The sequence below is a fragment of the Nestor notabilis genome, unplaced genomic scaffold (assembly GCF_000696875.1).
Source record: "Nestor notabilis isolate BGI_N333 unplaced genomic scaffold, ASM69687v1 scaffold15173, whole genome shotgun sequence".
Classification (NCBI taxonomy): Eukaryota; Metazoa; Chordata; class Aves; order Psittaciformes; family Psittacidae; genus Nestor; species Nestor notabilis.
The window spans coordinates 5,969-18,919 of NW_009920692.1; the positions used below are offsets into that span (position 1 = coordinate 5,969).

The 12,951-nt window shown below is 53.9% G+C and overlaps 1 protein-coding gene across 1 annotated transcript in view; it reads left to right on the forward strand.

Moving 5' to 3' along the window:
• Nucleotides 1-11,917, forward strand: part of LOC104402823 (clustered mitochondria protein homolog) — a 12,274-nt gene extending 357 nt beyond the window's left edge. Inside the window, exons 2-11 of the mRNA XM_010010805.1 lie at nucleotides 4-483; nucleotides 4,473-4,669; nucleotides 5,857-6,028; nucleotides 6,191-6,334; nucleotides 6,537-6,664; nucleotides 7,301-7,455; nucleotides 8,652-8,777; nucleotides 9,767-9,914; nucleotides 10,619-10,711; nucleotides 11,219-11,917. Coding sequence (XP_010009107.1) covers nucleotides 4-483; nucleotides 4,473-4,669; nucleotides 5,857-6,028; nucleotides 6,191-6,334; nucleotides 6,537-6,664; nucleotides 7,301-7,455; nucleotides 8,652-8,777; nucleotides 9,767-9,914; nucleotides 10,619-10,711; nucleotides 11,219-11,917 — 2,342 coding nt within the window. The remainder of the gene's footprint in view (nucleotides 1-3; nucleotides 484-4,472; nucleotides 4,670-5,856; nucleotides 6,029-6,190; nucleotides 6,335-6,536; nucleotides 6,665-7,300; nucleotides 7,456-8,651; nucleotides 8,778-9,766; nucleotides 9,915-10,618; nucleotides 10,712-11,218) is intronic.
• Nucleotides 11,918-12,951: the final 1,034 nt, after the last annotated feature.

Here is a 12,951-nt window from a genome sequence, read left to right on the forward strand (position 1 = left end):
AAGGGCCGCCGGGGCTGGTCGATCATGCTCAGTTGCTTGAGGCCTGCCAGAGCTGCGTGAAACTTGAGGACAGCAGCTTAGCCCATAGATCCTGCCACCGGGAGAAGCACGTGGCAGCAGCTGACGGGGGGGATGCGGCCCCTGGAGCACGTCCCACCGGCCGGGGCCACGGCAAGGGACGAGCAGCCTTGAGTTTGGACACAGCCTCGAGGGGTCCGGACAGCGTGCTGGAACACGGAGGCGCTCCTGGGACGAGCGTGGGGAACACCTCACCGGTGCAAAGGACACCTCGCCGGGGGGGACAGGCGGCACAACCCTCGTCCAAGGCTCGGGATGCAAGTACTGCTTTTGTAGTGACAGACCCTGCTGCCTGCCCCGGTGACAGGTCAAGCTGTGATCCTGACCCTCAGGCGCAGGCACTGCCCCTCAAGCAGCAGCAGCAGCAGAAGAAGAAGAGGAAGAAAAAGAAGCTCACACTTCTAGGTGCTCGGCGGCATGGTGCTCTATCGTGCTTCATGTAGCCAAAGCACTGTGTGCCTGTAAGGGGGTTGGGTGGCTGCGTGTGCCCGTGGGATGGGGCAGGATGAGGAGAGGGGAGAGGAGGTGATGCTTTAATTTCACAGCAGAATGAAAAGGGGGAAGGTGGTGACATATCCCACCCAGGGTGTGTACCACAGAGGTGCACTCATCTACAGACCAGTCCCTCCAGACCTGGCTAACTCACAGCAACATAATGTTGCATCCTTTTGACCGGATAATCTAAGAAAAGCATGAGTGCCGACTTGGTTTAGATTTGTTTGAACATTCATTAGTTATTAACGAACACTTCCCGTGATCTATGCTGTATGCAGCCAGCAGTGTCCCAAGTTCAGGTGTGCACCTTCCTTCACGCCAGGATCCTGAGGTGCCTGCCACCTCTGCAGGCTCACTCTAAATGCGAAGCATGATTACAACAGGGCCTTCACCTTGGCATGTCGCGTTATCCAGGTGCAAGGATGAAGGTTAATCCTTACACTGATCCTCTCTCCCAGACGGGAGCGAGCTGTGGGCCGGTTCCTCCCAGTGAGGTGGTGTCTGTGCTGTCTCCTCCCCTCTTCAGTGTTTGGCTTTGGCCGTTCTCCTGATGCTTTCATCTTGCGTGTGCTTGAGGTTTGCTCACACTGTGCTCCGAGTAGCAATGAGAACAGTGTGTTACAGCTCGGCAGCCGGCCAGCGCTAGCTGGAGATCAGCAGCCTCGGCTGCGCCTGCGGGTGTGCGCCAAGAAGGGTCCTTGCCGGAATGCTCGTGCATCCCTTGGGATGGGGGGGGGGGGGCCGGGAGGCCACAGCCTCTACCAAAGGTAGAGACCACAAAGCGGCATCTTGAGGCCAAGGCATTACAGGGGGGATCTCCCTGCTTGTCTGAGCAGTGGCTGTGATGCTCCCAGGGACTGAGCTGCCTTCCATGGCATGGTGCCTTGTCCTGCGGGCCAGGGCTGGCCACTGAGCACAGCTAGTGCCCGTGTGGGGCTTGAACCCAGAGTCAGTAACAGCAGGGAGGTCTGTGCAGGTGCCTTTCGGGTGTCCCTGTTGCCACTTGAGCACACTGGAATCGAGCACTGATGCTTTGCTTGTCTGCCTGAGGCCGTGGCACAGCCGGTCTGCGGCCGTGGTAAGAACCAGTGACCCACTTTAAGGCAAGAGGGTGAAGCTCTGCTTCCCGCCGGGAGAGCACATGGGGTGAGTCAGCAGGCAGCAAGTCCTCCAGCACCTCGTCTGTGAGCTGGGCTTGAAACAAACCCCGCTGTTCTCATCCAGACATACCCATCCGCAAGAACCCCGCTGCAAGCTCTGCTGGCCTTGCATCAGAGGGTGAACGTGCAGGACAGCCGGCCTGTCTCACTCCAGGCTCAACTCGCGTTTCTAAACTTAAGACAGTGCTGGCTGGCATTGCATCTTCTGGCATATGGAGACATGAAGGTGTTGCCTCTACATGTCTCTTCAGTCATAGAGTGCAGAGCTGGACTGGCCCAGTCTTCACTCAAGTAGGGATAGAGGGATGGGAAGTGTGACTGTTGTATTTCTACAGACAAGAAACAGTCTTCTGATTTCCGAAACAGTCACTAGTTTGGGGTTCTGGTACCACCCACCAGTGAAAAGCAGAAGTGTGGTCCTTGTGGTAACTTTTCATTATGGATCTTGCTTACAAAAAAGACATAAAACAAAATCATGTTTACTCAAAGGTGTCAGTGTCCCTTTTGGGAACATATTGCCAACCATTGTGGCACAGAAGTGGCTTCAGCACCATGTTGCTCGGGTTGATGAGTTGGAGGGTTGGAAAGCATCCTGGCCAAGCCTGTCGCATGATGACCAGGGTCAGGAGCGTGGTGCAGAGCAGGCTGCAGAGCAGGGCTACAGCCTGTCTTGGAGCCAAATTCTGCCTCCCCTTTCTGGCTGTTACAGCAGGAGCACAAGTTCCATGGTCCTGCCCTGTTTAGGTGGGCAGGGGCAGGGCAGAGCTTGGCTCGGTGGCCTGGGTGGTCAGCCTGTGCTAGTAGCCTTGGCTGCAGTGTTCCTGCGATAGCTTTCCTGCTGTCCCTCCTCCTTCTGGTCCTTGGGGAGGCTGGGAGTGTGGCCGTTCCCGCTGGGCATGGTGTGGTTGTCCTGAAACCACATCTCTTGGGGCTCTCTAGTGTGGAGCTTTTCTTCCTCCTTTCCAGCATGGCTGCAGCTTGCTGGAGCCAGGCCTCTCGCCTGGCTTGCCTGTGGCTTCATCTGTCAAAGAAATGAACAGCTCACGTTAGGGACATGCGGGAAGTGACAGGGAACACGAGCAGCAGCTGCCGAGACGCTGAAGGCAGCAGGGGCTGCTGAAGGTCGCTCTGGTACCTGCTGCCTTTTGGAATGGGAATGCTTCCCTTGTTTCTTGCTCTTTCACCATGTTCTAATTCAGCCTTGACAGACTCTGAGGTGGGTTTGCTGTTGGCAGTCATAGTCTGGAGCAGGAGAATGATCCTCTGGGGACGCTTGAGCAAGGCTTGTTGCTGCAGCCTTGTATTGGCTCCGGAGGCACACAAGGGGATGCAGCGTTTCCATCCCTGTTCTGCGTGTGGTGGAGGTTGGATGACTTTCCTGAGCTGCTGGAGCAGTTGGGGCTGATGGGCGAGAACTGGTTGTCACAGCTTTAGGTCTTGCAGCCACAGCGCCAGTCTGTGTTCCAGAAATGACGGAGGCTGAGCTGCCATCTCCCCTGGAGCGCAGCTGGTGGTGAGGAGGAGGAAGGAGACCTGCCAGATGGAGCTGGCTGGAAGGCTGCAGCTCAGCAGCCTCGGGGTGTCACCCTGGCTCTTGCTGCCCTGACTGGTGCAGCCTCTCCAAGAGGCTGTTCCCATTGCCCAGCCTGCTCCATCTGCACTGCCTGTGAGTGGGTGCCAAGAGCACCAGGGTGGAAGCCCCACGTGTGACTTTGGGGTCCAGAGGCCGGATGTGCATGGCTGGGATGGGGCAGCCATGCTGCTAACACACCCTATGGGGTGTGGTGCCTGCTCGCCTCCAGCCTTTGCTGCCCAGGTAGATGGGTCAGAGTGATGCGCTGCTCCCAGGCTGGGGCAAGGGAGTCTTTTCCCTCTCAAATCCTCTCATCAGTGGCGCTTTCCATGGTTCCAGCTTGCCCTGGCAGCGCTTCCATCCTCTGCAGCATGGTCGCAGCCTGGTTTGGTGGGTGTAGGCTGCTCTAGGAGGTGGCAGCTTCCGAGATCTTATCAGCTCTCTGACACTCTGCGCCTTGCTGGAAAAGAAAACAAACCCTTCTGGGCGGGTGCAGCGGAGCTCCCGTCCCTGTGACGCACCTACAGGAGCATTCAACGTGTCGTCACCTTTCTCTCGAATGAAATCGCTTGTGCAGAGCCTCGCCCTGGCACCGTGGGATCTCTGGGAAGTATTCTGGAAATGCAGAGGGTGGCCAGATGCGGGCAGGGGCGTGGGAGCTGTTTGTGTGCCTGTGGAGTAACCTGGCTCCACGTGACGTGCCGCTTAGCAATGCAACTGCCGATCCTTCTCCTCCCTCCTGGCTGAGCAGTAGCGTACCAGGAGGGATGTTAGGAGCTGGGTAACATGTTGGTGCAGAGGTTACAGCTGCCTCCGGGCCGCAAAGCACCACACACCCATTTCTTTTAATTAAGAGGCTTCTTAAGACAGCTGAATGTGTTGTACACTGACCCATCCTTCCTGCTTTCCTTCCCTCCCCTCTCCGCATCGTGGAAGATGCAAACCCCGCGGGCGAGCGAGAGCATGTTAATTGTGCTGTGAGGGGAAGGGCCTGGCACACCTATGTCTAGTAAACACCAAGTGCAGAATAAAATGCTTGCTGCCTTTTAACCCCTGGTTCACGTGAGTTGGCCAGGGGACGGTGCTGGTGTCCACACCAGCCTCTCCTCTCGGAGAGGACAGTCCATCTGCTCTGACCTTGTCTAAATCCCTCTCTTTTCACCCAGAGCACCCAGCTGGCATGGCACTGATGAATGGCAGTGGCCCGCATGAGAGCCTCAAGGGCGAGAAGGATGCCAGGCAGAATGGCCACGAGGAGGCTGACCCAGGAGAAGATGGGAACGACCAGGAGGTCATTGTCATACAGGACACAGGATTTACCGTCAAGATCTGTGCACCCGGGATAGAGCCCTTTTCCCTGCAGGTACCTCCTTCACCAGCTGGGGAGGGGAATGGAGGTGGTGCTGGAGGAGGAGGGAGGGAAGGGTTTGAGCCAGGGCACACACGGCACCCTCCCTTCAGCCAGGCAGGGAAGGGGACAGGGAACTGCTCCCAGGAAGGCCTCTGTTACACGCCATGGTCTGGACAGGATCTTGAGGCTGCTCACAGCTCTCTCATTTGTCATCCATCCTCTGATGGGATTAATTAGGGAAGGAGGCAGCAAGGAGAGAAGGTGAGAGAGGGTGCAGGAGAGAAGCTGCCTAGAGACAAAGGAAGGAAGAAGAGATGTGAGCAACAGGCTGCCTGGCCCCAGCCTGAAGATCCAGGGAATGATGCAGTCTCCTGTTCCCTTCTGCACAGAGAGCTCTGCCTGTATCTTGTGGACTGTGACATACGCTGCCATATCAGGACAGGCTTTGATGTGCCTTGCTTATACTCTGATTTAGCTTGATACTTCACCAAAAACCATTTGAATGAAGTATCTCTAATTTTGAGGAGAGGCACCTGGATTCTAAACCCAGGGGAAGTCTTATCTCCCCCGGAGCAGCAGAGAGTGCAGTGAAATTGCTGTATCTCAGCCTAGCTTTTGTCTCCTTTAAATCCCCTTGGCTGTTAGTTTTAATAAGCTAATAATAGCAGGCCACGCTGTTTACAGCAGCTTATGTAAACTACCCTGGTCCTAGCTTGTGAGCAGTGTCAGAGGTGCTGGAGCAGAGCAGGAGGGAGGGCAGCAGCCCACATGCATAAGCCAAGGAGGTTTCCTGCACTGTGGGTACCATGGTGGGTCGAGTGCAGGAAACGATCTGTTCTCCGTGTGCACCATTCAAACCTCACCACAAATGCAGAGTGATGGATATGGGAAGAGCCCCTGTTTCACCCCACCACTTTCTATTCCTTCACTGCTCTCCACCACCTCCATCCCATGCTCGGCACAGCACCAGACTGTTACTCCTCTGGGTGCTGAGCCTGTGGGATGGAGCTGGGGTGACCGACCCTGCCAGAGGTAGCAGTGCCCTCCCAGCAGGGACAGAGGTGATCTTCCCAGGAGGGAGAGCCAGGGTTTGCCTTTCTAGGCCTGGAGGGGTGCAAGAGGGGTTTGATTCTGCAGCAGAGGGATAAAGCAAGAACACGTGTGAGGCTTGAGAGTAACTGTGTTCTTCCCTCCGTGAGGTGTCTCCTCAAGAGATGGTGCAGGAGATCCACCAAGTTCTGATGGACCGCGAGGACACCTGCCATCGGACGTGCTTCTCTCTACAGCTGGACGGCAATGTCCTCGATAACTTCGCTGAACTGAAAACGATCGAGGGGCTGCAGGAGGGCTCACTGCTCAAAGTGGTGGAAGGCAAGTTCCTTCAGCCCCCGGGAGGGAATGAGTGAGGGTTTTCATCGGGAGTGGGCTTGGCCACCTGGGAGACCTTTCCCGTGCTTCCTTTTGGAGACCTGTGTGCCAAAGCAGTAAGCAACTGTGTAATTCCAGTTTGTTTCCTCCCTTTTTGCTCAACAGAGCCATACACAGTGCGAGAAGCCAGGATACACGTGCGTCACATCCGGGACCTGCTGAAGAGTCTTGACCCATCAGATGCTTTCAATGGTGTGGACTGTAATTCGCTGTCCTTCCTGAGTGTCTTCACTGAAGGAGACCTGGGAGGTACGGGCAAAAAGGTTTCTCTGCTGTGGTCAGTGTTTGCGTTCCCCTGACTCCTTTTGCTTAGTTACTGCAGGGAGCTGTCCCACATCATTCCGGAGTGCAGAGAAGCAGCTGGAGAACTTCTGCATTCCTCCTTGAATAATTGCTGGCCAAGGCAATGCTGTCTTTTTCAGCACTGACTTTCTTTCTCTGTCTGTTTTAGACAGTGGAAAACGGAAGAAGAAAGGTACTGAAATGGAACAAATTGACTGCACCCCTCCTGAACATATCCTGCCAGGTAGCAAAGAGAGACCCCTGTGTGCCCTTCAGCCCCAGAACAGAGACTGGAAGGTAGAGTTCTCCTGTGTCATTCAAACAGCTATCCACACATTCCTTGCAGGAAACTGGTGTTCGGGGACTGAGAGCTGCACTGAAGTGGACTTTGGGATTTGCTCTGCTCGATGCTTAATGAGTGCTGGGATAGCACTGCTTAGCCAAAAGAATAAAGTCCAAGAGCTTGTGTGCAAAGCACTGGACATGGAGTCTGGACACCTGCAGAGTGTAAAGTGGCCAGTCTTATGGGAGGGGTGGCAGGGAAGGGAGAGCAGCATTTGTCTGCAAAGTCCTGGAGACTGGATCTGCAGAACACTAGAAATTGCCCTCAGCTTTCCCATACCCTCCCACTGGGATTCCGGTTTAGAAGCTGCCATTTGAAAACCAGTACAGCAAGAAATCCATGCCTTGTGCAGCCCAAAGGCCCAGGGTGTCTGTTTTTACCAGTCTTACGGTGTGCAAGGCAGCAAACTGAGGCCAATTACTGACTGCACATGGCTCGAGGAAGGTTGTGCTCCTGAGACCAGGGGGTTTGTGAGCTCTTGTTCTGGAGCCATGCGAGAGCAGCAGGTGAAAGGAATCTGGCATGTACATGGAATAGCTCTTAACTCAAGGAAAGCTGACAGGGTTTGCTTCTGTTGTGTTCTTCTGTAGCCTTTGCAGTGCCTAAAGGTACTGACAATGAGTGGCTGGAACCCACCACCCGGTAACCGGAAGATGCACGGGGACCTGATGTACTTGTGTGTCATCACGGTGGAGGATCGGCACGTCAGCATCACTGCGTCCACCCGGGGATTCTACTTGAATCAGTGAGTAACAGGTTCCTCCTTGTTGATGGCCTCCTGGAAAAGAACCCACAAACAAACAAGCAGTTGCTGCTTTATTTTCTTTTTTGTGGAAAATAGCCCATTTTAATTCGCTGCTCACATGGTTTGTGGGAGTTGCTCTACTGGATCGGGCTGTTCAGTTATGCCTGGTACCATTTCGGCAGTGGATAAATGCCCAGTGCTTTAGGGAAAGTTTAAACATCCCTTAATGTCGGCAGCTAATTGGAGCATTTTGAGTCGGGAAGGAATTCCTTCCTGACCATTGCAGCTATCTCATTGTGCCCTAAAGCAAGAGCACAGCCTGTCAGAGCTTCCTGAGCTGGCACAGATTTGGCTGCATCTTTGTTTTGTTTAAATGCAGTAACTGTGAGGGGCTGTTGCAGCAGCTCTGCTGAGGGAGGTGCAGGGTCCATCCAGCCCAACAGCCTGTAACAGAGAGCTAGGAGTTGAAGGTGGATGGGAGAGAACTTCAGAACACAAGCCCTGCTGTACCTGAGCAACCATCAGCTCAGGAACATCTCTGGGTGGCTTTGACCCTACAGTCCAGATAATCGCCTGGGCATCCGTAACCCCGTGTTTTGAAATCCAGGGTTATAATGTACAGAAGGAGAATGAAGCTGCCTGAAGAGGAGGAGAGCTTAAAATATAGAAGATAAAAATCAAGCACACTTGTACCTTCTGTCTCATTACGAAGTGGAAGTGCTTCATGTTAAACTGGCTCGCGGAAGAAATAATTTGTAGTCCATTGTTCCCCCCGCCCCGATCTGTACAAATAAGTGTTAAAAGTAATGAGTCCAAGGGTCCACATGTGAGTGCAGGACCCAAGACCAAGTGGCACAGTGAACATGATACAAGTGGCCTTTTAGAGTTTGGCAGGATGTGACCTGGAGGCAGGGACCTGGCAGGCCTGGAGCTGTGAGACAAGGCATCTTGAGAGGGCACCAACTGTTCGGTATGGTTGTGTGTTACTGTTGGGTTCTTCGTGAAGCAAAGGCCCTTTTGATGTGTTTGGGAGCTCTGTGAAATCAGTCCTTCCCAGCTATAAAATACAAGCCCTTCTTGAACCTAGTGGTTCATACAGTGCATGTATGGAACGCGCTCATGTACCACATTCCTAGGGTATGGGAAGTCTCAGGTACGACAATGGCTTGTGACTTTGTTTCTGTTCTCTCTTGCAGGTCTACTGCATACAACTTCAATCCCAAACCTGCAACCCCCAGTTTTCTCAGTCATTCCTTGGTGGAACTACTTAACCAGATCAGCCCTACCTTCAAAAAAAACTTCTCTGCTCTGCAGAAGAAACGGTAGCAGCACTTTATCCTCTCTAGTTGCCTTGAGTAGTCTGTTGTGAGGTTGCTCAGGGAGGCTCAGCTCTGTGGCTGGCTCTGTGGTGCTTGATGCCACTGGTACAGCAAGGATTGCAGCGCCTGCTTTCTCTGAGCTCACATAATGGGGGGTGGTTGAGACACACGAGTCTGCAGCAGCGACCACAAAACCCCTGACTAAATGTGGGCCCGACCCCGATGTAACCGTAACCTTATCAGTAGGTGGTTCTGCCTGAATCCAGTAAAGAGGCTGAAGCACAGAATACCAGGGAAAGCAACACAAGGGCTTTGCGTAGGCTTACAGAGGAGAGGGAACAATTATTTTAAACATGTCTGTGCGTGTTCATTTTCTTTAATTTCCTCTAGCTCCTGCAATAACAACAATAACAAACAGAACAACAATGTATTGTTTTACTCTCGTGTCCTTGCTGCAGGGACCATTTATTCTGCTCCAGGACAGCAGGTCCTGTGCAAAAGCCTGTCATTCTTTAGAGTCCACTTAATGAAGTGCCTGGGCTCGGCAGGGTGCAGACTGACAGGCACATTGTGTGGCTTTTGGGAGCGCTGCTGCTGTGCTCATTAGGAAGATGAAAGTGACACTAGACAAGGGCTGGAAATTAGCAGTGGCCTCCAGCCACCGCTGTGACTATCTGCCCATTTAAGAATGATTATACTGTGTTGCTGCTTGGGCCAAAGTAAATACAGATGAGACTGTCACCCGCTGAGAGCAGGCAGATGACACAAGGGGCTGTTGGGTGAATCGTGCTTTTCCAGCTGCTGTTGAGAGATGCTGCCCGTGCCAGTCAGTCGTGGGGTATCGTACTGGCTAATGAAAGTCACTGTGCTGCTCCTGAGGCCTGCTCTTGTTCTGGTGCTTGTAGAAGCTGATGTTGCAGCAGGGGGAAAATTCTTAGAATAGAAAGAAATCTTCCTCTGGAAAATGTGTAATTGTTTCACTCCCGATGCAGCGTTCAGAGACACCCTTTTGAGAGGATAGCCACTCCTTTCCAAGTGTACAGCTGGACGGCTCCGCAAGCGGAACATGCCATGGACTGTGTGCGGGCAGAAGACGCTTACACCTCTAGGCTGGGCTACGAAGAGCACATACCTGGACAGGTATTGGCCTTGCTTTGCCCCAGAACACTGGCAAGAGCTTTGCTGCGCTGGGAACCAGTTAACTGATAACAAGTGGGCCTCTGGTATTTGTGGAAGGTTTTGCTCACAAAGGGGTAACTTGCAGGAGTCCTCATTCCTGACAGTGCCCTTGGCCACAGGGGATGTGCTGCTCAGGCTGCAATTCCCTGTGCATGGAAAGGTCTGAGTGGAGCCACTTCTGCTGTGTCCAAATCCCATGTCCCTGCTCCGAGCACCACTGCACTGAAGGCAGAGCACTCCTCCATGTCCCAGGCCTGGGACAGCTCTTGGGTCTTTGAGCAAACTATTCCATATGCCTCATTGCAGCTTTGTAGCATGAAATCTTGCAGGCTGTGGGCAGTGCAGCGGCTATCTGCCTGCAGTGTGACCACACCAATGAAACCTGCACCACCCTCCTCCAGAGCTCAGCAAGCTGCTACTTCAGTGAAGCTGCACTGCGTAAGCTGGGCTAGTGTAAGATCTATCCCAAAGTGCTGCTCCATGAAGTCCACTCACAAGGAGTGCTCATTCCTGCCCCTAATTCACTTCCTCTGAACTCCATGCAGCCTGAATTCTTGCCCCTTCCCCTCCCTTCTCTCACTAAATGCCTCGTAAAGCAGGCATGCTGACTTGCCCGCACCTTCCTACTCAGTGCATTGCTTCCCACAAGGCTTTGACTCTTTCAGACCAGAGACTGGAACGAGGAGCTGCAGACCACGCGGGAGCTGCCACGCAAGAACCTGCCTGAGAGGCTGCTCAGAGAACGAGCCATTTTCAAGGTAACCGTGGGATGTTTGGGCAGCTCCTCACACTGCCCCTCCTCTGCTGCCCATCTGGACACTTCACCTGGGCCACCCGTTAGAAACTGCCAGAGGAGGATCCTTGTTACAAGGATCCTGTAAGGGCCTTGTGCCTGCCATCTGCTCCCAGCCCTGCAGGGCAGAACTGCTCCGTGTCGCTGTGTCTCCCTGCTGAGCCTGAGGCAGCCTCTGCTGTTCTGTCTGATCCAGTCCTGCTTTCAGTGGGTGGGAGGAATGGCGATGTTTACACCTAAGCCCTCCTCCGCAGGTTGCGAATGAGTCTGGGCAGTGCTGATCCCTAGTCTTCTGGCTCCTGGAGCTTGCATCCAAGCCACCAGCCAGGCTCACAAAAGTAGAAGCCAGCTGACCTGCCTGCTGGAAGGCTGTCAGGAGGAGTGAAGGAGAAATCTGCAGGGAGCTTTGGGAGCAAGGTGCTGGGAGGGTGGGAGCCCTTCCTGACCCAGCCTTCTGTTCACCTGCCTGCAGGTTCACAGCGACTTCACTGCAGCAGCAACGAGAGGTGCTATGGCTGTCATTGATGGCAATGTCATGGCCCTCAACCCCAGTGAAGAGACCAAGATGCAGATGTTCATCTGGAACAACATTTTCTTCAGCCTGGGCTTTGATGTCCGTGACCATTACAAGGACTTTGGTGGAGATGTTGCTGCTTATGTAGCTCCTACCAATGATCTCAATGGTGTGCGGACCTATAATGCTGTGGATGTAGAAGGGCTGTACACACTGGGGACTGTAGTGGTGGATTACAGAGGTTACAGGGTGACAGCTCAGTCTATTATTCCTGGCATCTTGGAACGGGAGCAGGAACAGAGTGTAATCTATGGGTCAATAGACTTTGGCAAGACAGTTGTTTCACACCCCAAGTACCTGGAGCTGCTGGAGAAGACCAGCAGGCCCCTTAAGATCCAGAAGCACAAAGTCCTCAACGACAAGAATGAGGAGGTGGAGCTGTGCTCCTCAGTGGAGTGCAAAGGCATTATTGGCAACGACGGGCGTCACTACATCCTGGACCTGCTCCGCACTTTCCCTCCAGACCTAAACTTCCTGCCTGTTGAAGGGGAGGAGATGCCAGAGGAATGTAAGAAAATGGGGTTCCCCAAGCAGCACAGACACAAACTTTGCTGTCTCCGGCAAGAGCTTGTTGATGCCTTTGTAGAACACAGGTGAGCTGAGCTCCCCCTTGTCCCCCTGCAGTGGTGAGGGTCCAGGTCAGGACCACACTGCGTTGTCCCAGGGACATCACAGCAGAGCTCCCAGAAGTGGGCAGCTGATCTCCCCATTTCTTGGCCACGCACATGCAGTTATAGAAACTTAACTAATGAGGTGAAAACAGCAGAGTTCTGACAGGGCTGCAGGGAGCTGGGGAAAGAGGCAGTTCTTGTTGGTCTCCAGATCTGTTCTTGTTACCTGTCTGAACATCTAGAAGCTGTTCTTTCCCTGCAGATATCCTGATGGCTAGGGAATGGGAAGGATTTATGCTTCCTTCTAAGGCTCTCCAGATGTCTGGAATTCTATCTTTTCTCCTAGAGGCTGAAAAAAAATTACCAACAGGGGCTGCTGTGGACAGTTTGGGGGTGGGATGTGCTGGTGCTGGGGCTCGCTCAGTGCAGGAGCCCTGGGAGCAGCACAAGTCCAAGCCATGTGGTGCTGGTGATGTTGATGCTCCCGCTCCCATGTGGAGGGGCTGCAGGGGGCTGCTGTCACGGATGGTCAGAGCCTGTGCTCCGCTTGCCCCGAAGACAAGAGGAGCCTCCAGTTGCTGAGGAGGAGCCCTGCCCACTGAGCAACCGGTTCTGCAGCTGGCGCCTGCCCCTGTGCCCCCAGGCAAGCTTTGCTGCTCTGGGATGGCTTCCAGACCAGCAGCCTGCAGCACCGTGGCTGTAGGGTGCTGCTCCTTGGCTAGCAGGGGCCGGGCCTCTCCGCTAAGGTCTCCTGGCAGAACTGCTGCTGGTTTGTGTTTGCCTTCTCTGTGCCCCTGGCAGAGTCTGCCCATGCTGCTGCATGTGAAAGCAGTTTGTAACCACCGCAAGGACACGAGTTCCCCTTGTGATGGGTAACAAAACCCCACTTCTTTGCTTCTGTTAAACTAACGTGCACTCGTGGGAAGAGGGCGCATCCTGCCTCTCACAGGGAAACTAGTGCTGCCTCTGAGGTTTTTCCTTGCGGAGCAGTGGTGATCATAGAATCACAGAATGGTTTGG